The sequence below is a fragment of the Orcinus orca genome, chromosome 7, assembly GCF_937001465.1.
Source record: "Orcinus orca chromosome 7, mOrcOrc1.1, whole genome shotgun sequence".
Taxonomy (NCBI): Eukaryota; Metazoa; Chordata; class Mammalia; order Artiodactyla; family Delphinidae; genus Orcinus; species Orcinus orca.
Window position 1 is genome coordinate 28743092 of NC_064565.1, and position 24449 is coordinate 28767540.

A 24449-nucleotide genomic window follows, 5' to 3' on the forward strand; every position below is an offset into this window, starting at 1 on the left:
TACAAAGGCTTTGAAGAATCTTATGCTCCAAGAGGAAGTACATTTTTTTTTTTAAATCTATAATTATTTGCTGCAGTGATTTGGCCCAACTCTTCCCTGTGCCTTTCTGTGAAGTGCAGCAGGTAACTAAAGCACCATCCATCTGTCAAACCTAGAGCAACTGTTAAAAAATACCCAGCCCATTTTTCCTCCTGATTTAGTCGTTGGTTGCACAACAGCTGTTTGCAGAGATACAGGTGAATCTTATGTAAATACTGCCATATTCCTTTAAAGATGGAATAAACCACTTTCCACATGCAGTGTGTGAATTAGCATATTCATTCTTTCACACCTGCCAAATATACATTTCCCTTATACGTGTACATAAAATAGGGACCGGAGAAGCATAAAGCTTCTAGCATATTGCATACTTATAGACAATATTCTGTAGAACAAAGTGTGTATGAATTTTTTCCAGACACATGAAAGAAATTTCAAAAAACTTTCATACGGTTTGACTTGAGGGCTTCATTCGACAGAACACAGAATTTAGACGTGGAAGATATTTCTGAAGGAATCTCATCTGATGTCTTTTTCGTGGCTGTGAGAAAAATGACTTGGAAACACTAGAAAGCATCTCATCATTAGTTTACACCTCTAATGAGCCCATGATATAGAAGGAAGGAAAGAAAAAGAACACACGTTTATAAGGGGAGTTAGGTGATTTCTTACCTGACAGATTTTTATCACATGGTGAGAAATTAACCACCATGCAATGCTCGTATATTGTAAACACATTTAAAGGCAGGTGATTCATAGATATTGATTAGTGAGGCTTTGCTCCTCACCTGCTGGAAGCTGAGTATTCTGTTGCGTTTTATGAGCCCTCATAGGGCAGAAATTCTGTCTTCTATTAAACTGTTAGGTTATATCCTCCAAATAGGGTTCTGCAGGATTCTAACTTGGTAAACATGGCGCCTCAGAAAGTCTAGGCAAGTGTCTTTTTTTCTTAATGAAGGAAAAAAATTAAAAATAAAACCTGGCAGGTTAGAAACATGAGAGAAGAACTGCATTAACAGTAAAATCTTAACTTTATTACTAATTGTTTATGAAAGTTAATATAAACGGTGTTGAGCATAAGTTTTGCGAGAATAATTTCTTGGCTGGCTGGTAAAGAGTTCTAATTCCCAGGATTTCCGCAAATGCAGCATCTAATTGACAATTTTGTGATATGACTTCTGAGCTCTTTTTCTAAAATTATATTGATTTATTTGAGATTCAGAATATTTAAATGATGAAGTTTTTCTAGTAGCTTCATTGAGAGAAAATTCACTCTTTAAAGTGTACAATTTGGTAGTTTCTAGTGTATTTACAAAGTTGTGCAACGATCACCACAATCTAATTCCAGCACATTTTCATCACCCCCCAAAAGAAGCACTCTACCATGAGCAGTCATTCCCATTGAATTATCTTTAATGAAAGAAAGTCAACTGAGATAAATGGAGCTACTCTAAGGTGCTGTAAAATCAGGGGGAGAGTCACTGATGTATAAAGCCTGGTTGTGGTGACGGCTCCTTCCTATTCAGTGTCATGATTTAATTTAGAGTGATGGCTACCAAATGTCTTACTGAATGGGATGATTTATATGCATTTATAAATGGTCTTCTTCCAGACAGGTTTTACTATTTCTCCATAGGAGGAAGGACTCAGAGAGGCAGTTTAAATGGAAGGAGAGGCTGAGAACTTTTAAAGCGGAGTTTGCATAACCTGTCCTGTCTATTCTGAGTATATATTTTTTTGGTCTGGCTTAGGGGAGGGAGTGGTTGGAGATGAATTAAGAGCCTTGTCTTGCAGCTTCATCAACAAGCAAGCTACTCTTTGTACTTAAATATTTATTTTGGATGGTTTCATTGTGGCTAATGGAGATCGTTGGGGGGTCTAAAGCTACTCCAGGACCACTTGTGTGCATGCAGACATAGTTGTTAGGCTACACTGTGTCCTAGAGAAGGACAATTTCATGCTTTTTTTCCTTGGATTTAGGATTCTTAATGACTACTCTTTCTCAACTCGAGTTTTTTTTTTTTTGCGGTACGCGGGCCTCTCACTGTCGTGGCCTCTCCCGTTGCGGAGCACAGGCTCCGGACGCGCAGGCTTAGCGGCCGTGGCTCACGGGCCCAGCCGCTCCGCGGCATGCGGGATCTTCCCAGACCGGGGCACGAACCCGTGTCCCCTGCATCGGCAGGCGGACTCTCAACCACTGCGCCACCAGGGAAGCCCTCAACTCGAGTTTTTGAAGGTGCCCACCCTGCTTGTCTTGAAACTCTGATTTCCTGATTTTACTTGGTAGTCAACTTGGACTTGTGTTTCCCACTCCCCAAGGCCCACAGATGATCCTGATCATTTTGCTTCCAACCATGGCTGGGTAACTTGACCACAAGTCCTAGCGTTCCCTTCTGGAATCTGCCGCAGCAGATTAGCTGTCAGAGTTTAAGATCTCCCTTCCTCCTTTGTTACTCTCACCTGTATTAGCTATCCTTTTTGTTTGTTTTTGATATAATTTATGAATCATTTGTAATTTTATTTTGTTCCCTTTTTTCCTGAAGTGTTTCATTCTTGCCAGTGTTTTTCAATTAGGGGACAAATCCCTTGAAGCCAAGAGCCCTACCTGTGTATATTTCCTTGGTTAGCTGTGAACACAGAGATGCAGGACTTAAAAATCCCTTAGAATAAAATGAATGGGCATTTTTAACTGTTCATTTCCTGATCTTGTATTAGAACCTGAATACAATGCTTCAAAGTTACCAAGGGACTATGTTTACATTATTAGCTTATTAAGCATTTCTTATTTATTTGAAAATTCTTTTTTTTTTCCTGAGAGGGCAACAATAACTGAGGAATATGTTTCCAACATGCAAAGTGAGTTGTATCTTTCCATAAGCAAGCTTATAATTGGGCTCCTGCAGGCACACAGCTTCCCATATGGTACTTATGAGTCAATTAAAGCACCCTAACAAGCAATTACGGGTTTACTGTTTAATTCAATTTCCACAGCTCACAGTGTTCCACTCAAAAGTTGCATGTTATGTCATTTAGCATGTAATAATCACACATTTTATTCAAATGCAGTTTTTGAAGAATGGGATCTCCAAATACTGTGCTTTAACCCACTGTGCTCTGCACAGAGAAAAAATACAAGGGGAAAATGAAAACCCTTGGAATATGGCAAGAACTGGCTTTTAATTCCAAATTGCCTCATTTGGATAACAGCAAGTGCAAATGTCTTCTCTACTACATACAGTTGGCACAGAAATGGAATGGCTAGGACATCCACTGGGAGAATTACACTAAGTGGAATGGCCGGTAGATTGAGCTCAGGTGATTGACGTCTGAAGGGGGAGGGCCTGGGTTTGGTCCTTGAGTGAAGTTGGCTTGGTCAGGCCAGGGTGACCCCCGTCTCTGTCCTGGGAGAGGCAATGCTAGGGGGCCTCCTTGTCAGTTCCCACTTATGCTACCCACGCTCCTGGCCATGCCCCACACCAGTGCTGGCCACCTAGGGGAAGGATTAGAGCAGCCCTTCCTTCTCCCTGAGGCCAGACTAACTAGGCACAGGCAAGCTGGGAAGACAATTCCACACAGCGTCTGAAAGCTCATATTGATGTCCATCCCAACTCTGGCCAGCTCTTGGCTCTCAAGCGTGGAGTGGACTGTATCATTCACAGTGGACAGTTCAGAGCAGGGTCAACAAGACACGCTTGCTGTGAATGAGAGCTTAGATGGACGTAGCCTTCTTTTCCAGGACCTAGAACTTCCTATTCTTTCTAACTGTTCTCACTCCCTTCTCAATTTCAATAGTTCTCTGCAGAGATTGTCCCTTCATTCACTCATGAAGCCAACAATCGAAGCGTTATAGTTGGATGGGTGAAAGTGGCTTTGCATTTCACGTGGCTCGGACTCACCCAAATCCTGGTATTTGACGTTGGTATGCACTTTTGTTTGATATAGATGTACATTCTTACTTACGCTTCGTCTTGAATATGAAATAAGTCTGCCTGTTTCTTTTCCCTGAGGATACCCAACAGAGGGTGGGGAGAGTAATTCTAAAGGTAGCCTGAGTGGCTGAGGGAAGCCGGGCAGTGTGACTGAAAAACCAGAGAATTAAAACAAAACAAAACCAACCTGTTGTGAAAACAATGACTGGGGAAGGCACGGTAAACCTGATTGTGTCAACTCTGTTTTTCTTCTTATTTTTGGAAGTCGATGGGGTAGGTTTGGTTCTTACTCTAGTGGATAATGCAGTGCCTCAGAGCTAGGAGGAAATACCTTTGCCCTACGTTGTAGGCTGGCTAACAGCCCCCAAAATGACCAGGCCCTAATCCCCAGAACCTGTGAATATCTTACCTTAAGTGGCAAAGGAGACCTTGCAGATGTGACTGATTAAGTTAAGCATCTTGTGGGGAGAACAGGCTGGATTACTCAGGTGGGTCCAATGCAATCACAAAAGACCCTATAAGAGGGAGGCAGGACGCAGTATGATGACGTAAGCAAAGAGACAGAGAAGAAGCGGCCGTGCTCATGCCATAGTCTTGGCTTTGAAGTTTGAGGAAAGGGCTAGGAGTGAAGAGTGTAGGCAGCCACTGAAGCTGGAAAGGGCAAGGTACCTGTTTCTCCGTAGAGCCTCGAGGAGGAAGCGGTCCTGCTGACATCTTGACTTTAGCCTGAGGAAACTGATTTGGGGCTTCTGACTCCTAGAATTGTAAGAAAAAAATTTTCTGTTCTTTTAAGCGGCTAAATTTTTGGTAATTTGTTACAGTGGCAACAGAAAACAGTAATACCCTGGAAACAAATTAACATTAAAAAACATCTTTCTGGGGCTTCCATGGTGGCACAGTGGTTGGGAGTCCGCCTGCCGATGCAGCGGACACGGGTTCGTGCCCCGGTTTGGGGGGATCCTACATGCCGCGGAGCGGCCGGGCCCGTGAGCCATGGCCGCTGAGCCTGCGCGTCCGGAGCCTGTGCTCTGCAACGGGAGAGGCCACAACAGTGAGAGGCCTGCGTACCACAAAAAAAAAAAAAAAAAAAAAAAATTTTCCTGAAAGTAAAGGACCAATGACGTTGAAATGTCCAGGAGAGCATCTAAGTCCTCAGCACCGACACCTAGCTCTCCAGAGGCGGGTTGCCCAACAACCCCTGCCTCCTACCTCATTGTGGGGCTTCAAAGAATCTGTCTGCTGTATTTAGGGGCGCCTTAATGTGTGTGCTCCCTTTTCAGGAGACACGTCAGTTCAGGCTCAGCTCTCCAGGGCCTCAGCATCTGGTGGTGAAGCATATGTATAGCAGGCTTCACATCAATATTTTTAAAATGCTTTTAAATTTGTGTCCTTAATCCAATCAGATTTCTCTCTCTGCCTCCTGTCTGCCATTACGGCTTCAGGGAAAGGGACAGGATAAAGGCCACCTCAGATGGGAGGCGGATGTGTCTCTCAAACAGGGAGAAGGAAAAGCCCTCCTTCTTGCCAGGGTGGGTGATTGGTAGTAAAAGAGAAGGGGGGCTTGCAGGGCGGGGAAGCAGAGCAGAAGAAACATGTGTCGTGGTTTTCCCTGACTCAGGGCTGATGTTTTAGAGGTGAGAGTTTGGCTAAGGAAACAGAAGAGAGCTGAAGGTTTTCTGCAACTCTGGGAAGAACTCTGGGATCGATTGGGAGGCTGGGATTGATGTATGTACACTACTATGTATGAAGTAGATGGCTGGTGAATGCCTACTGTATATAGCACAGGAAAAAAAGGTGCAATCTGTTTGCAGGACATATATTGAGTTAACCTTAAAAATGCATTCCAGTACGCATGAGGTGCAGACAAATACTGTTGGATTCCACTTATACAAGGTACCTAGAATAGTCAAATTCATAGAGTCAGAAAGTACACCCGTAGATGCCAGGGGCCGGGGGTGAGGGGGTGGGGAGGGGGAATGGGGAGTTAGTGTTTAATGGAGACAGAGTTTCAGTTTAGGAAGGTGAAAAATTCAGGAGATGGGTGATGGTGAGAGCTGCGCAACAATGTGAATGTACTTTGTTCCACTGAACTGTCAGTTAAATATGGTTAAAATAGTATGTTTCATATTAAGTGACTTTTACCACAATAAAAAGTAACAAAAAAAGAACTCTGGGAAGAGATGCCCTACGAGGCGCCGCTCCAGAAGTAGGGCCTTATTGCCGCCCCAGAAGCTCCCTGGGCTTCCCGTGCTACAGAGAGTCTGCAGAAATGCCTTCATGCCCCGGGGAAGGGTGGGATAGCTGCTGGTGCCGGCAGGCTTCACAGGAGAACCTGCTCTGACTTTCCCAGAGCACTGATCACGGGACCCCAGCCGGATATGCCACACCAGGAGGGAGCCAGGTGGGCTGAGTTCTCATCAGCTTAGATGACAACAGCCCCTCATCAGGCCGAGAGGGAATGGTTTGTGAGATTTTCACCCTGAAGTGAGACTTTCCTGGTGGATGTCACCAGCGTGAGCAGCCAGCCGGTGGACGAGGGCCACTGTTATTGCAGACGCCGGCAGGGCCCTTCTTCATGCAGCTCTGAGACCGTTGCTGGCTTCCAGGCACCCAGATACCATCCTGGAGGGGGGAAAGGGAAATGGCCAGAAGAAAAACTGCACATTTACCTGAAAATAATTATTTCAAATAGGAAGGAGGCTAATTAAAATGGCCAAAGCTGAGAGAGCTTTAATTGGCATTTGTACCTTTCCTGATTACCTGCTAGGAAGGGAGTTCTTAAGAAAGATTGCTTCAGTCTATAATGAAATCATTGGAGTGGAGTGCATTTCTGTCCTTAGACTCAGCAAGAGCTGGCCTGCCCTGGCCTCCGTGCCTTAAAGGGCCCTTCTCTGACCTTGTAGCCTGTTCTTTCCCACAGGCAAGGAGCCTCACTGGAGCCCATGCTTCCCCATCCATCCCCTTATCTAAACCCTGCTCAGCTGTCAGGACCTTGGAATTCCCTGCCCTAATTGCCCTGAACCAGCTTCAAGAACTTAATGGGGCCTCTTCTCTGAGTCTGACTCTACAGCCTAGATCTGATGGGTGGACAGGGGTGGCTGATTTGTGAATTGAGCTTTGGGGGGTTGACTGTAGTGCCCACTCACAAGTGTAAGACGGTCCCTCCGGGGGTAGAATCCAGCTGGGAGTGAAAGGAGAAGAGGGCTGGCCAGACACCCAGGGCTGGGCCCACAGTCCCTGTGCTGCCACATTCCAGCCTGAAACTCCAAGTCATTCCAGGATTTTTATTGAACCCTCATGTTCCAAGTCATGAAGACATACATGTTAAGTAAGAGAATAGAACTGATCTATTACAGGTTTGTAAATTTCAAAGATAACTTCTAACTCTTTAGTCTTGTGGTTTGTGACCTCCTCTTACATTCCAATGCTGGTCCCCACATGTGTTAGGGGCAACCTGGCATTGCTTCATTAAATTAGGGACCTTGCTACACAGACATGGAACATGTCATTACAAATGTTACGAGCCTTATCAAAGGAGAGGTCAAGGGTCTTAGAACGTGCATAGCCAGGGCAGGAAGCTGGCCTGTTATATCGCTTGTTCGTCTGCACAGGCATAAGGTGTGCCAGGCTCCTGTCTTCACTAGGTGTATCCTACTCATCCTTCGTGCGTCCCCTCCATCCAGGAAGGCTCCTGACTGTGCAGTGCCTGAGGCCCCAGAGCCATGCTCTTGCAGGACCCTGGGCATAGTGAACTTTCATTTCCATGTGTCTTTCATCTGTGTATCCCAGGCCACCAGTGCAGGGTCTGCCCTATAGAACACATTGTTCGAATGTCGTGTTAGCTGAGCAGTGGCTGCCCGCCCCCTCCCCTCCTCGATGTACATGTAAACTGGGTTCTGTACCTGATTGAAGCTGTTCATGATTGCAGGACAGCAAGCTCACAGCTCTTCTATTTTTCTAGCATGTCACCCTCATTTCCTGGAAATCATGACCTCTTGAAACAAATTCTTCCTACTCTTCCTTGTCAACTGTTAGAGTTGAACTCTGGTCAGGAGCAACTTTGGGGAAGTAATGTGGGTGTGCTTGGTGAAGATGATGAATGTGAATAGATCTGAAGTAGCAGATTCCATTGCTTACTTAGTCTTTCCAGGTAGAACATTATCATTTCCTATTATAAGGCCAGCAGCCCCTGCCCTCTTCATACCATAATTGAAAAGAAGACAAACTTATCCATGTCTGACTATCAGAGTTTAGAGGTGATAGGGGACAGAAAGACTAGCCATTTAGTAGTAGTTAATAATCTGCTGATTTCAGTCACTATTAAAGCCTAAGGAGGCCACCTAACCGTCCCACATTGACAGCCAGCGTCTTCAAAAAGTTAACTACGAGACACACTGAGAATTCATACAGGTCCTTGCTTTATTTCTTTAGCTAAATTCTCTGATAATTTTGCATTTCCTGCTAAGCCATTCCTTTTCATGTTGCTAGAATTGAAAATAATTAGATAACAGTGGAAAGCAATTAGTAACTTTTTTCCCCTTTTTGGTGATTTTTTTCTCCCAAGGCTCAGGCTGTGTGGTGATTAAGAGAAAGATCAAGCTGAACTCAATTCTATGTGTTATGTACATTGCTAGACACTATGAGTAGGAAAATGTGACCTCAGGCATCACAGAGATGTTTGGAAGGTTCCAGGTCACCCGACCATATCCACTTACCAGGTGACTGTTCTTGTCTGAGAGCTCTTGTCTCAATAGCTTAGCTCAGCCACCTGCTTCTCCATCATTCCTTAATGAGAATACCCATCTGTCCCCGGCAGCTACTCTGAGAGCTTTCTGCTCAAAGCTTAAGAGAGCTAAATTTCAAACAATGCACAATGAGGTTGTTCTGCAGCTATTTGAGCTCATTTTACCTGGGAGTACAGTTTTCCTCCAGTAAAGACAGCAGTATTTCAAGTTTAATAAATAAAATATAATTAAGCATCAAATTGCCACTCTGCTTAAATGATTCATTCCAGGTAGAAATATATGACAGGAATGGTCACTAGTGAATACCTCTTCCTTGCCTGACGGAAAAACCTTTCCCCCTAGTATAGTACAGTATTTTAAATACTTAAAACCATCAAAAGAGACATCTTTTCTCTAGATTGTGACCTGCAAGTGATGTGCTGTGATCCACAAGTCCCAGAACTCAGAGTTCATCTAAATAGCAGGTGTCTGACAGGTCCATTCTCTGTAATGGCCTGTTTGTTTCATGCCTGCCCTGAGCACATCCTTTCCATTCAAGACTGAAGTACCTACTTTTCTCTTGTTTACCAGGATTTCCCCATGGGTTATTGCCTTTAGGGAAACTACATTACTGTGCTACTATTATCTGTCTACCTGCCTGTCACTGCCACTACTATAGCCTCCCAAAAGCTAGATTATTTATATGTACATGTATATCTGCATACACACACAGAAAATACTTTTATAAACATAGTTCCTTATATTTTGTGACCAAGTGATTGGATGGATGGATGAATAAATGGGTCAATTTCAGTAAGGTCTATTAGGGAAGAAGGTATAGGTAATAAAGATCCAGGTGTATAAGCAGCCTAGTGTCTAGTCTGCCATGGGGGTAGAGAAAGTGACCTTAAGAAGGTTTATTCCTGATCCCAGGGCATGAGCTATTTTTTCTGCCTTATGTTTATTCTTCTTGTGATCAGTAATGAAGCTCAAATGCTCCTAATGGTCTGAAAAGCGTTGCTACAATATATGCCCCTAAGTATTACTTAGATGTTAAAATTCTCATGAATTCAGCATTAGCACAGAGGGGCGTGGCACTGTTTTTGTTGGATATGACCACCTCCGTAAGGGAGGTGAAAATATGGCCAGCACTCTTGTGCAAATACTCACGCTTTTCTCATTAGACTCTCTTAAGTACTAGGGATTTTGATCCTGGTGCTTCTGGAAAGAATTCCCAGCAGACCTTAGATTCCAGTTTCTGACTTCCTGGAGTTGTGGTCTTATATGGTAGCTTTTACTGTAGCCCCATTTTTATAGACACTAAGCATAATGCAAGAGCATCACTTGGAAATATAACACAGTATCCTTGGGAGGGCCATACAGTCCTTGGAAGAGCCTACTGACTTCAATATTATAATTGAAGGGAGGCTCCAGTCACATTTCTTAGGGGTCAAGAGGGTTTGGTAGGATTTGGAAAATTCTTCCTGAGCCAAGGCAAGAGATGGTGGAATCTTCTTTGCAGCCATGTCTTAAATTTCATTTCCAATAGCCTTCCTCATGATAATAGAAACTCTCTAGGCAGATGTACCAAGTGCTTAGTTCTGTGCTAAACACTTCATCTGCATCAACTTATCATAAGATGTAGGTGTTATCATACCCGTTGTATGGATGGGTTAATTGTTTTAGTAGAATTTACATAATTTGCCCAAGGTAACAGTAAAAAAAAAAAAAAAAAAATGAAAGTCTCTTTAGTTCTGTTAAACACCAAGGCCCACAATTTGCTAAGTACACTCTACTTACCACCTCTGATTTAGTCTTCAAAGAAATTATTTGACTTAAGGAGTCTATACACACTTAATATTGGCCACAGAACTACATTGTACGTTAAAAATGACATAGTTTAAAAATATCCTTTGAATAGATACATCTGTATGTATAACTGAATCACTTTGCTGTACGCTTGAAACTAACACAACATTGTTAATCAACTATGCTCCAATATAAGATAGAAATTTAAAAAAATATCCTTTGCCCATGAGTTGCCCAGTGGAAGGGGCCTCTGAATTGGGTTGTACCTCTAGCTACTAGTTATCCCCACTTACTCTAAATGTCTTCCCTTTTCATTTCCTTTGTATGTATCTGTCATCTTTCCTTTGTTGGGTTTCCAGTCCTGCATTACTTCTCGCCCGCTATTTCTTCATTTTTTGCCTACCCTCTAGTATCATTCAATGCCCCGTCATTTGATAAATGTTTACTAAATGATTCCTTTTATACTAGAACGTGCCCAAGAAGTAAATTGTTTTATCCAACTTGTTCATGTTTTTATTTCTAGTGGTTCTTTTCACACTTGAAAGTAAATTAGGATCTTGAACCTGAAGAAATCTGAGAACCACAATGCCTGGCCTAAACGGATGATTGCATGCTGTGTAGCATATCGATTGCCACTCACCCCTGAGCTGATCATCAGTGATAACCTAGAGCAATGGTCTTCAGTCTAACGTGGGTCAAGTTCATACTACAACTCTGAATGCATTCTGTGGCCCTTAGGATCCTCCAAAGCCTCCGTTAGACTACTGGGTTGCTTTGTGCAGGAGTGACGGATCTGATTTATTCTACGTAGTCCTGTGAACGCATTGAATGTGTTAAGGGCATATCTAGTATACCGGTTGACTAATGGTGATTGTAAGTGTAGTACAGAATCAGGTGAAGATTCACCCAGTTTCCTCTTCACCTTAATCTGAGGATGGCCAAGGAAGAAATGAGGTGTGGTGAGCGAGAGTGTGTGCATGTATGCTTGCTAGAACTATCAGCCTGCTTGATTTAAAACAAATATAAAGGATAATAATAATAGCCTTTATTTGACTCCTGGTGGGTGTGAGACACGGCTTTGAGGACTCTCACAGCCCTTTGTTTATGTGCTCTTATAATACTCATTTTAAAGATGAGGAGACCAAAGCATAAACAATTTAAATAACTCATCTCAGTTCACGTAACACCCAGGTGTTTGGGGATGGAATTTGCGTTCATGGCACTTAACAACAGTGTCTGTGAATTCTGTCATATGCTAAAGCTATTCTTTCTTAGTTTCTTGTGCAAAGAGTTCAATATAGACATTCATAAATCCAGTGTATTCTAATTTAGACAGTTTGTAGAACTTAAAAATATCATGGAATGTTTATCATAGCTTTCAAATTGTAAACTTATTGAAATGAAATATAGAAAGTGAATATTTGATAAATTTATTTATTTTAGGCTGTGTTGGGTCTTCGTTGCTGTGCATGGGCTTTCTCTAGTTGCGGTGAGCAGGGGCTACTCTTCATTGCGGGGCGTGGGCTTCTCATTGCGGTGGCTTCTCTTGCTGCAGAGCACAGGCTCTAGGTGCGCAGGCTTCAGTAGTTGCACTGCGTGGGCTCAGTAGTTGTGGCTCGCGGGCTGTAGAGCACAGGCTCAGTAGCTGTGGCACATGGGCTTAGTTGCTCCGCGGCATGTGGGATCTTCCCGGACCAGGGCTCGAACCCGTGTCCCCTGCATTGGCAGGCAGATTCTTAACCACTGTGCCATGAGGGAAGTCCTAGAAAGTGAATATTTTAAAATAATATATTATCATTGGAAAAACTCTTCATTTGTATATTCATAGAGGTTTAATTTTCAAATAGCTGTACTTTTTGAAAGTCTTTAAAATTCCTCTTCATATTATTCAGTGCATTGTCATCTTGGAAAAGAAAACTTGGCATGATAAAAATCCCCTAAATTAACTCCAAATTATTTATCTAAACATGAAATTCAAGTAACATTTGCTTGTACACTACTTAAGAAAGTATCTTATTTTATTCATCATTCATGGCTATAACAGTCCCAACAAAGAAAATGCAGGTGATGTTGGTTTGATGTGCCATGGATTTTGTTCCTACGATGTGGATAAAAACAAGAGCAAAAACTATTCAAAATTAATGAATAGCCCCACCTGCTGCGGAGCAGATGTACAGACTGGCAAGTGTTGTGCGTGTATCCATTGTCATCTTAGCTGATTCCTTTGTCCTAAAGCATTAGCTAGGTTTGGCTTTCACCAGTAAATAGATAGATAGATAGATAGTTGGATAAATGGTGTTCAGATTGACTTGTTCTCTGCTGTGCTCAGAATAAAGAAAGGAATTCAGAATATAAGAGAAATGGGCCACTGAAAGCCCCTGTGTATACTTACCCTGTGTTAAAGAAGCGTATATAAAGAGTTCTTAACAACATCGTTCCTAGGCTGTGGTCTCTTTATTCCTTGTGACTTGGTAGATTTTAAAGAGCTGTAATAAAAATGACCCTAAACCATAGTTTCTTTAGGATGATGAACGCAGCAAATATCCATTAACAAATAACCATGTCCAAAGGCATCACGCTAAAAGTGGGTGGTCAGTGGACAGGCTGGATCAGAACCACTTGGGACACTTAAAGACAAAAATATTCCTGGACTTCTCCCCCGGAGGTGCTGGTTTAGTAGGTCTGAAGTTATGCCATCAGATATCTGTGTTCTCAAAGACATCCGTGATTAGGAATCAGTTGAGAAGTATAGTTTTCAACAGGGGGTGACATCTGGCAATGTGTGAAGTCATTTTTGGTTTTCAAAACTGGGAGGGTGTGTGTGCTATTGGCATCTAATGGGTTGAGGCCAGGAATGCTGCTAAGTCTCTTACAATGCACAGGACACACTTGTGTAGCCACAAAATGAAATTATCCAATTTAAATCGTCAGTGGTGCCAAGGTTGAGACATGCTGGTCTAGAAAATAAAGATATATCCTTAGAGTCCATAATTAGGGTGAAGAAAAGATGCACAAAAATATCATTCATTCCTAATAAAATAAATGGCATTAGTCCAAAGACTCAAAAAATTAAGCAAAATCTCAAAAATGTCTTATCTTGAGATTATTAGTTCATGGTATGACTGGAGACATTCCAGCTGAAAAAGTGTGTGAGAAGCATCTGCAACTGGTAGGATATTTGTATTGGGGATTATCTGGATAGATTATGCCTGTATGTAAAAAAAAAATAAAAATTTTAACTGACCCTGAAATGTTAGCAAGGGAAAAAAAGCTTACTTGTAGAAAGCAGAAATTCCTTTTAAAATACTGACTGAAGTGAAAAATAGGTCCATTTACATAAGTGCCATTTAAACAAGTAAACAAAAATCAAATCTAGGAAGAGTTCAGATGATCTTTTGGTGGTTTTGTCCTTTTTTGTCCTCCTATTACTCTTTTTTTCTAGTTGTTGATTTTTTTTTTTTTGGAGTATAATTGCTTTACAACGTTGTGTTAGTTTCTGCTATACAGTGAAGTGAATCAGCTATATGTATACCTATATCCCCTCCCTCTAGGACTTCTCTCCCACGACCCCTCCCCACCATCCCGCCCATCTAGGTCGGTCGTCACAGAGCACCGAGCTGAGCTTCCTGTGCTTTATAGGATGTTCCCGCTAGCTCTTTATTTTATGCATGATAGTGTATATATGTCAATCCTAATCTCCCAATTCGTTCCACCCTCCCCTTCCCCTCCTGTGTCCACATGTCCGTTCTCTCTGTCTGCATCTCTATTTCTGCCCTGCACATCGGTTCATCTGTACCATTTTTCTAGATTCCACATATATGCATTAATATACGATATTTGTTTTTCTCTTTCTGGCTTACTTCACTCTGTATGACAGACTCTAGGTCCATCCAGGAATGAAACTGGGTCATTTGTAGAGATGTGGGTGGACCTCCTATTACTATTCTTTTACAGATTCTCTTTTCTAGTTTTGTATCATCTCTAGAGATCAAATGCTCACAGGCAGGACATACAGAAAATTACCGAATGTTATTTTGGTTGCTGTCAATGCTGGGTTCGGATTAATAACGAAACCAATTAAATTCTCAAATACCTCCACTGACAACAATAAATGTTTAATTTCCAGAGAGAAATAAGGTTAGCTATGTTGAACACCTTTTGCAATCACAGTGATAACCAAACTTTTCAAACATTGGGGAATTCTGCAATTTCGTCCAAGAACCAGCAGCTTGATTTAATTAAAATAATAACAAAAGAATCCATGTTTTTTTAGCTGTCTCGTGCATCTCTGGTAATAACCAGTCGGCAGAAATGACGGAATGCCTCAAGCAGACAAATGGCATGCCTCCCCTTGTTCAAGAATGTACAGTACCCTGTCATGATGACTGCACCTTCACTGCTTGGTCCAAGTTTACGCCCTGCTCCACGAATTGTGAAACAACTCGAAGTAGACGGCGACAGCTCACAGGTAGGGTGTGCTTTTCATTCTTTAGCTTCAGGCAAGTGATGCTCTCCTGAAACTGATCAAGGAGAATATATGTTCCAGAAGGATGGGAAATTGTATCAGGTCTCTCCCCTCCCTTTCCCTCCCTGCCATTATGCATCCTCAGTGCCAAAGCTTGGCACATAATAGATACTCAGTTAATACTTGTGAAACAAATGAAAGATGTGAACCATTCCAAAGCTATGAAGTTCTTCTCTATACAGCTTATAATCTTTGTAGTCATAAATGGCAATATATCCACCAACTTCCTGGAGTAGTTAATGGCAGAGTTTCTGATGTTTTCCATGCCAGGATCTCAGCAAGTTTGAAAGCAGTCTCTGATTTGTAAAGAACATCAAAGGCAGATCTCACCTATGTCATTATCTTTTGCCATTACCTTATAAGTAACTTCATATTTTAAAATTTTAGTGGTGGAAGGCAAAAATTGAATTACAGGGACTTCCCTGGTGGTGCAGTGGTTAAGAATCCGCCTGCCAGTGAGTGCAGGGGACACAGGTTCAATCCCTGGTCTGGGAAGATCCCATGTGCCGCGGAGCAACTAAGCCTGCGTGCCACAACTACTAAGCCTGTGCTCTAGAGCCCACGAGCCACAACTACAGAGCCGCACGCCACAACTACTGAAGCTCACATGCCCTAGAGCCCACGTGCTGCCACTACTGAAGCCCCTGCACCTAGAGCCCATGCTCTGCAAGAAGAGAAGCCACCAGAATGAGAAGCCTGCACACGGCAGCTAAGAGTAGCCCCTGCTCACCTCAGTAGAGAAAGCCCGTGTGCAGCAAGGAAGACCCACTGCAGCCAAAAATAGAAAAATCAAATCGAATTACATACATAGATTCTGCTTTTGTGGCATACGCTAATTATTGGTTCTATTTACATCCTTGAAATTTAATGGAAATTAAAGCAGTGAATAGTTTAATAAAGGTCTTAGAGCAAGTTTTGCCTGTAATATACAAATAACTGATGTAGTAATATATATCCTACTTCTTATCTAGATAAATATGGCAGAACATCTCTTCATTGAATGTTTTTTTCATATTTGCAGAAAACTTAATTCAGGGAATGAAGAATGAAAGGAAAATGCCAAAATAATAATTGGGTTAATAAAATTGGTGTTGACATTGAAGAATTAAGCACAGATGACCATTTTTTCTCATGAGCAATTCAAGTGCTAATTCTCTCAGTTTCAAGACCTTTGTTTGAAAGCATTGCATACCAGATTGTTTTACATTTAGCTCACTCTAATGGATTGACAAAATCCATGAGAGCACTTAACAGGATTTCTGCGCACAAATCAGAAGCCCATTTGTAAGTCCAGGTGAAACGTATACTCACAAATAGGAACATCAAATTAAATGTTATACTTTATTCTATAAAAATTTGTTCATATATAATTTTATGCAACATTGCTTATGTTTCTAAGATAAAACAAATTTCTTATTCTCTAACAATATGATGGGATAGAATGTATATGACAGGAATAATTCCAAGTTCAGGGGCAATTTAATGGAACTTGGTTTGCATGTTCCTACATAATCCTTCAGAAGCCATTATCCTAGCAACTCTGTCTATATCTTTGAGATGAGAGAGAATTTCCTTGAGAGGGAAAGAAAGTTTTTAATTAATGGCCAATTTTTTTCTCTGTCTTGAAGGTTTGCTAATGATGTTTTGTATCTGTAAACTGAGAATGAAATAATTGAAAATCCTAGGATACTTATTCATTTTGCAACCAGTACAGTTTGTGTTATCAATTGTCAAAATTTTGATGAATTTGACTTTTATTTAATATATACTTTTAAGGTAAATACTGAAGAGCTGTTATATTTTTGCTTGCAAACTCTATCCTAGGAATTACGTTAATATTTAGAATTTCTTTTCTAAATTATTAACTGCTATGCTTTTGCCTAGATGATTGATCTTTGTATGTTTCAGTATCTAGATGACACCTAAACAACTGGCTAATTTCATGAAATACATGAGTTGTTAAAATCAACCAAATGAATTATATAGTAGTGTCAACTGAAAGAAAAATGCACAGCGTGAGAGTTATGAGTTAAGGTTTATCCAGGGGCTTACTGAGGACTGTTGCCCCGGAGACAGCCTCTGATAGCTCTGAGGGACTGCTCCCAAGAGGTAGGGGAGAAGGCTAGTTTATATGTGATTTTGTTGTTAAGAAATGTATGCAGTCAGCATACATCTTCGTAGAAACTTACTGCTAGTCACAACAGCAATCTCAAGGTAATGATCGTAGCACTTTCTGTGTATGGGAAGACGCAAGAAGTGAAGTTTATTAAAATTCTTCCTGAAGTGCGTCTGACTATCTAAGGGTCTATTTGTTCAAAGCACAGAGTATCCTTTTATTGTCTTTCATTTCCTCTGTTAGAAGCACTGAGTGTACGGTCAGTCAGTGACTGCAATGGGTTAATCTTTGTAGACCTGGATGGAGAATGACATACTCTTTGCTCTTCTTTTGTTGGAAGTTCCCCCATTTTGGTCATAAATTCAACCAAAGTTTGAGAGCCGTTTCATTACCAATTTGTCCTAGGGCCCTACGTCAAGGATTTCCTAGGATTTCGTTGAAAGGCCACCCAATGTGCTATGACTGAATTGGGCCCTTCTAATGGTTACCATAAAGGTCTCTGGACCACCTGTCTTACTAGTCTGTTGCGGTCCAGGAAATGATTCTCCCTGATTGTTTCTTCCCATATCTAGAGTTACACTATTATAATCATTTTAATTCTATATAGAACTATATATTCGATCAGACATTTCAAATCTCTTAGTCATTACTGCTTTCGTTGGAGACGCTGTTTATTCTTGCATTACCAGATCTACAACTATCTTATAAGCAGAACACAAGTTCTATAGCTAGAAGTATTAATAAGGTCATAGTAAGGATTTATGCCATGAACTTCCAGCATCAAACCAGTTCTTGAGATCACCAAGACTAGGAAGCAGATTGTTTAAGGCACAAATCTGATTTTTTTTATGTGAGTCATTAAATGTGTTCTCTTACAAGCCCAACAGAGTCATTAAACTTTAACGACTGTTGCCTGGTGTTACCCATATAAATCCATTCCATAACTGAGGAAGAGTCCCTCCTGATAAGTGGGAGGTTATGTTTTTTGAATTAAATTTAGCTCATTGTTCTGATTGAGCTTGAGTAACTCTGATAGAAAATTCATATTTAGGTTAAAATAAATTTTCTAAGGTACCATCCAATCACATCCTTGGAGAAGAGAAATCCACCAGGGTGAACCAGAAGTACTGGATGTAGGTAATTGACCATAAACCAAAAAATGAGATAGATTTTTAAAAATTTGCATAGGGTTGTGCCCATGATACAAAAACATTTGGTTCACATGTAAAAATCCAAGAAATCAAGGTCCGGTGTGGCATCTTGGAATAGCTATCTACTTCTGATGCCCTCATCTCTTCCTGCTGTGGGTATGGCTTCTTCTCTGTTTGAGTATTGTGTCAAGGTGAGTTTGAGGTTAGCAATCCTCTCTATATACCAGTCCAGTGCAGGGCCCTTTTTAAATGGGAAATATGAATCGTAAGAGTCAGTTCCCTTTAGTCTTGTTGTGCATGAGCTAGTTAAGAGTACCTGATAAGGACCTTTCCATCTAAGCTGAAGAGAGTCCTTTAAATGATGTCTTTTCCAGTATATATTCTTCTGGTTGTAGTCATAGGGTATCCGATCTTTATCCAAACATAGATTACTGTGATAAACTTCAGAAACAAGCTAAAAACGTTCTTTTAACAAGTGACTTAAACTTTTGTGATAATGTAACATAGCAACAGGAGCCGTCTAGGAAGTGAGTTTCAGGCAGTAAAAACCAAAACCTTATAGATAATTAATAGCACAAGAACTTGATATCTATAAACGTATATTACTGAAACATATATTTTCTCTAAAGTCATCCTCATTTCCACCAAATACAGCCAAACGAAGACTTACTTGTTTACAAAGTAAGTCTGGTTTCAATAAACTCGGCCTGATTATTTACATAAGTGTACCAAGAATAGCAGTTGATCATATAGGCTCTTTTAAGTTTGTGTTTTTTGAAGCTTGTCATAAACAGTCCCTGACTGAACTTCATTAAGGCTTCTCAAGGCCACGAAAATTATGCCTAGGACTTGCCATCAGATTTAACCTGTATAGGTTTGGGTGAATTCCTCCCTTCTCAAGGTTCCCAAAATATCTTGAGGGTCCTTTCTTTTTTTTTTTTTTTTTTTTTTTTTTGCGTTACGCGAGCCTCTCACTGTTGTGGCCTCTCCCGTTGCGGAGCACAGGCTCCGGACGCGCAGGCTTAGTGGCCATGGCTCACGGGCCCAGCCGCTCCGCGGCACGGGGGATCCTCCCGAACCGGGGCACAAACCTGTGTCCCCTGCATCGGCAGGCGGACTCTCAACCACTGCGCCACCAGGAAGCCCTTGAGGCTCCTTTCTTATTCACCTGATAAGGATGCTGGGAACCCTGCAAATAAGGCACTAGGCTGTTTCTCTAAGGGGCTTTATGGCTCCATAAAGTCCATCTTAGTTCTTTAAAGCTGACTTGTTATATCCGATTCTATGCGTATTCTCAAATAAGGCATTCCAGTCAAAGCTATGTTAATATAACCAGCGTTGCCATTGTAACCTGTCAAACAGAGAAGAGATTTTTATTGAACTTTTGCAAATAACTATATTTCCATGAAAATAAGAATAAGGAGTTTCCACTTCTAGAGGGATCAGGAAGAGAGAAAAAGATAAATGTTTCAATTCTGCTTACAAAGGTATAATTTATCAAATTGGTGTTAGTCATAGCATAAGAGGAAAGATTTCCTTATATCAAGAAAACAAAGATAAACAGTAATATTTTAGACAAAAGGTCATAAAAATTATAACCATATTCATCAGTTCATTCAGTCATATGCAATTAAGTGTTGTTGATCTTGATCTCCCGTTAAGTTTTATGAAGTCATCAGATTTTTCACTAGAATTCTTTAATTTCATACCCAGTTCAGTAGTATAATCTGAAAGCTATCAGAAACCTGTAATTGTCAAAAAAAAAAAAGTCCTTCCGTGACTCTTCTTGAAGATGAAAAGTTTTAATAAAAGCGACAGAGTAAAATAATACTATCTATACATGACAAAAGACTTAAAATGGCATGGTTAAAGATACGATTACAATTGACAGAGACATTTGGTTATTTCTGTTGCACACATTTTAAGATAATTGGACTATGATAACATTAGAGTAGGACATCTGAATTTTAGGAATTTCCTAGAACTTCTAGAATATTTATATTGATAACATTTACTCATACAATATTACCTAAGGTTTATCATCATTTATTTAACAATGTTAATCATGTAATTTAATATAACAAATAAACCTAATTAGTTTAATATCTTTCTTTGAGATGTTTCAGGGTCCCCTGGAGACATGCCAACATTAGCTAGAGGACGTAACAGAGAGAAATTCAAATTCTAGTTTTGCACCAGCTTAATTTAATATTCCTAGAATTCTTTCAGCCAATTAAGTTCATTTTAATCTTTGCCAGCCCTGGTCATACATCAAATTCTTTCTCAGGGTTTCTTTTCATAACCCTGTAATTTGCCTTTTTTCTTCCAGATTGTGTCCTATGCTTTCCCTTGCTCTTTTTTTCTTTTTCTCTTAACCTCTCTTTTAGGACAAAATTACTTTGTTTTCCCTTAACAGAATGCATTTCCTTTTCGTTTACCCTTTTAAAAAGTTTTCTTGCATACAAAGATGTTTTATTCATTTTAGTGGTTCTAATTACACATATTAATCAGAATTCTCAACCCTTAAAAACCCCAATCTCTAGCAAAAACCAAGAAGTCAGCAGTTACGAACTGTTTGTCACATGAGCGTGCCTGATTGGCAAACTTACGAACAGATTCCATTACCTCTAGAAACACATTTTTTCACAGTGTAATTTTTCCTCACTGTGGTATGAGACAAGTGACCAATAAACCAAACATCTTTAGGCATTTTTTTTAAATAGGCAAACAAAAGTAGATAAATTTAGACTTGCTTAGCAATTAATTTCCCAGTATGTTCTATTATTTGGAAATGATCTAGACATTCAATGAATTCCCATCATTTAACTTAGTAAAACTCTAAAATTTCAAGTTACTGAAAGATCTGGAGAAACTATTTTTAAGTAGACATACAATAAGACATAATTGTTCTTAAAGCATTCATCTAAAAACGTCTTAGCCCATTTGGATCTAAATTTCTTTATGAAAATATCATTAGTTTTCTTGCTGACAAATTGTTAGAGATAACATGATCTTATTTGACGTTTAGTAAACGGACACAATAACAGTTGTACGTATAATTGTTCTTAATTCTAAAGATAGGACTCTTTTAGTTAAACCAACAAACTTGTTTTTATTGGGTAAAGGTTAATCGTAGATCATGTCAACTATGAACTGGCACTCGGCATTGGCACTTGCCGTCGACCTCTACAAGGATTAAATCAGGAGCTGCTGCAGCTGCTGACCTTCAACACCCGCTGAAAGGTGTTCAGGGTGGAGATGAGGAATGAAGCATTGTGTGCTCTGGGAAAAACAGGTCTTCAGATAGTTAGATATTTTCAGGAGATGATTTTATGAACCCAATTCTTGTATCTCCTCATATCTAGAAAAGCACTAACATCCTTCATGGTGACATCTGCTCCTTGTGACTAGCAGTAACCTTCATGAGACTAGCAGAAACACCATCACCAAAATCATATATATACTGACCTTCCCCATTACCTCTTTGGAGCAGTTTCTCAGAGCTGTCTGAAATGCTGTCTCCCGAGCGATAGTCCTCATTTTGCCCCAAATAAAACTTCACTCACAACTCTCAGGTTGTGCTTTTTTTTTTTTTCCAGTTGGCAATCGTGATCTTAAAAAAAACCATTTGGGTTAATTTGTATTGTATTTCCGAGAATGTATACAAGCATTTAATTTTCTTTAAGCCAATTAAATAGCTCTTTTTTTACAGTTTAATTTTGATAATACCATCACCAAAGGTAGAAACATATATCTACAATGTACACACAGACATATAAATAGGCCCAACCAGAGATCGCATAGCCTCATTTTAAAACTTAAGTCAAGAATCGGGTATTACAATATAAAACTTGCTAGTTTATAATAACAGTTGGAATAAGTTAACTCACTTGGGTTTTAAAAGGCTTCTTCCCCCCGCCCCCACACACACACCTTTTTTTTTTTTAATCTCAGAAATTGGAGATAGTCTAGATAAGAGTTTCCTGAGAGGACCTGGTAAAACATTTACATCTCAAAGGCTCAGGGAGATAATTGTAAGCTCCTCCTAGAAGGACTTCTGTTCCCTTTGGGTCAGAATTTTGAAAAGATGTTTTATAAAGCCAGCTTCCTCTGACTGCATACGTAAAAGCCAGTTTTGGAATGTCAAGAGAGTCCCATCTTCACCTTTTTCACGATGACACTTCCTCCATTTCCCAATTAACTACTTGCATGTATAAGCTCCTTATAAACATAAACCTCTGGCTCATACCCTGCCAGGTTTATCTGGTACCGCTTTCTTCTGATCTGAAGGATTTGTTTCCCATTTTAGTGTTGGTTTGTCAGGATAAAATTACTATTGAAGACTGGTGGGCTGATGTCACTCCTCTGGGTGGCACCCTAGAGTCATCTCAGGGCTTTCACAGGTCTCAGTTTCTCCCCCTGGCTGTATAAAATCTCCATGGAGACTGGAGCACTGGTTGGCCAATGTTATGCGTGCGTCCCGAGAGCAAATTTCTTTGATGAGTGGGTTACTCGCACTGAATGGTGTGAGGGCTTGCCTCTGCCACTCCCATAAATTTCCCAGTTGACTGAGAAAACTGCAACTGGTTGGGAGGAGCTGTGTCCCTAATCTTTGGAGCTGAAAGCTCTCACATGGTATCTTGACTTTTATTCAGACAAACTCTGTTAAGGTATTCAAGAAAGACACCAGGCTAGCCCCCTACCTAATCACCTAGTCCAGACCACTTGGTGTCTTTCAACTGAGCAACCTCCTGCTGTCTCTCAGCGGGGGTAACCCACTCAGTATCTTTCAACTGAGCAAACTTTCCCAGTGTCTTTCGACTTGGTAACCCAGCTACCTCTTCTTGAACCTAAGTTCAAGGAAAACCTACCCCTCATGGCAAGGAGTTTAACAACCACCAAATAAAACTCAGAATCATCAATCAAGAGGTGAGATCCAAGACCCAGGAGAGACATACCAAGTTGTCTGGACTCCCCAAGGAAGTGGACCAGTACAAGGGGCCCATGTTGGGCCCAAGGCTCCAGATACTTGTAGAGTTCAGGCAAAGGAGAGAAGTCAGCTCTTGGTCCCTTTGTGGTCTCCAAAACATTCAACTGAAAGAAAAATGCACAACATGAGAGTTGTGAGTTAAGGTTTATCCAGGGTCTTACTGAGGACTCTAGCACAGGAGACAGCCTCTCAGATAGCTCTGAGGAAGTGCTCCAGAGAGGTAGGGAGGGAAGGCTAGTTTATAGGTGATTTTGTTGCTGTTAGGGAATACATGCAGTCAGCATACATCTTGGTAGAAACTTACAGCTAGTCACAAAGAACAGCAATCTCAAGGTAATAATCATAATGCTTTTCTGTGTATGGGAAGATACAAGAAGTGGGGTTTATTTAAATTCTTCCTGAAATGCATCTAACTATCTAAGGGTCTGTCTGTCCAAGCACAGAGCATCCTGTTATCGTCTTTAATTTCCTGTGTGTGAGACACTGAGATCACTGTCAGTCAGCAACTTCAATGGCTTAATCTTTGTAGACATAGAGGGAGAGCAAAATACTCTTCACTCTTCGTTTGCAGTATCATTGGTAGAAAAACAAGTAGTGAAAAATGTGCAGTTCTCAAGCTTTATTTTTATTGTGATACTAATGCTTGTGTTTTGGTTTTTCCCCTGTAATTTAGTATTAAACTTAATAAGCAATTTCTAACATGAATGATAGTAAAAAGGGATGGGCTTAGACTAGAGCAGTATGATTGTCTAACACAGACACACACAGAAGAGCATACAGACACAAGTACAAGCATCTTCATTGTATAGGGGACCATCTACAGTGTTTATTTTTCTTTTTCCATTTTTTTAACCAGAAACCTTAAGGTAATATCTGGGTGTTTGTTGTATGCAAACTAGATAATCACGGGTTTCAGATTTAGTGATAATTAAAGCAGTTGTTTACACAATGCTGTAAATAGTCCTTCAAATAGTATAATCTATCTAGGTTATTCATATGTATCTATATATTCAAAATAACCGGGTAGGGCTTCCCTGGTGGCGCAGTGGTTGAGAGTCCGCCTGCCGATGCAGGGGACGCGGGTTCGTGCCCCGGTCCGGGAGGATCCCACATGCCGCGGAGCGGCTGGGCCCGTGAGCCATGACCGCTGAGCCTGCGCGTCCGGA

General features: G+C 40.8%; 1 protein-coding gene across 1 annotated transcript in view; it reads left to right on the plus strand.

Annotated features, from left to right (window-relative positions):
- Positions 1 to 24449, plus strand: part of THSD7B (thrombospondin type 1 domain containing 7B) — a 909478-nt gene that overhangs the window by 630881 nt on the left and 254148 nt on the right. The window contains exon 13 of the mRNA XM_049711955.1: positions 14775 to 14969. Coding sequence (XP_049567912.1) covers positions 14775 to 14969 — 195 coding nt within the window. The remainder of the gene's footprint in view (positions 1 to 14774; positions 14970 to 24449) is intronic.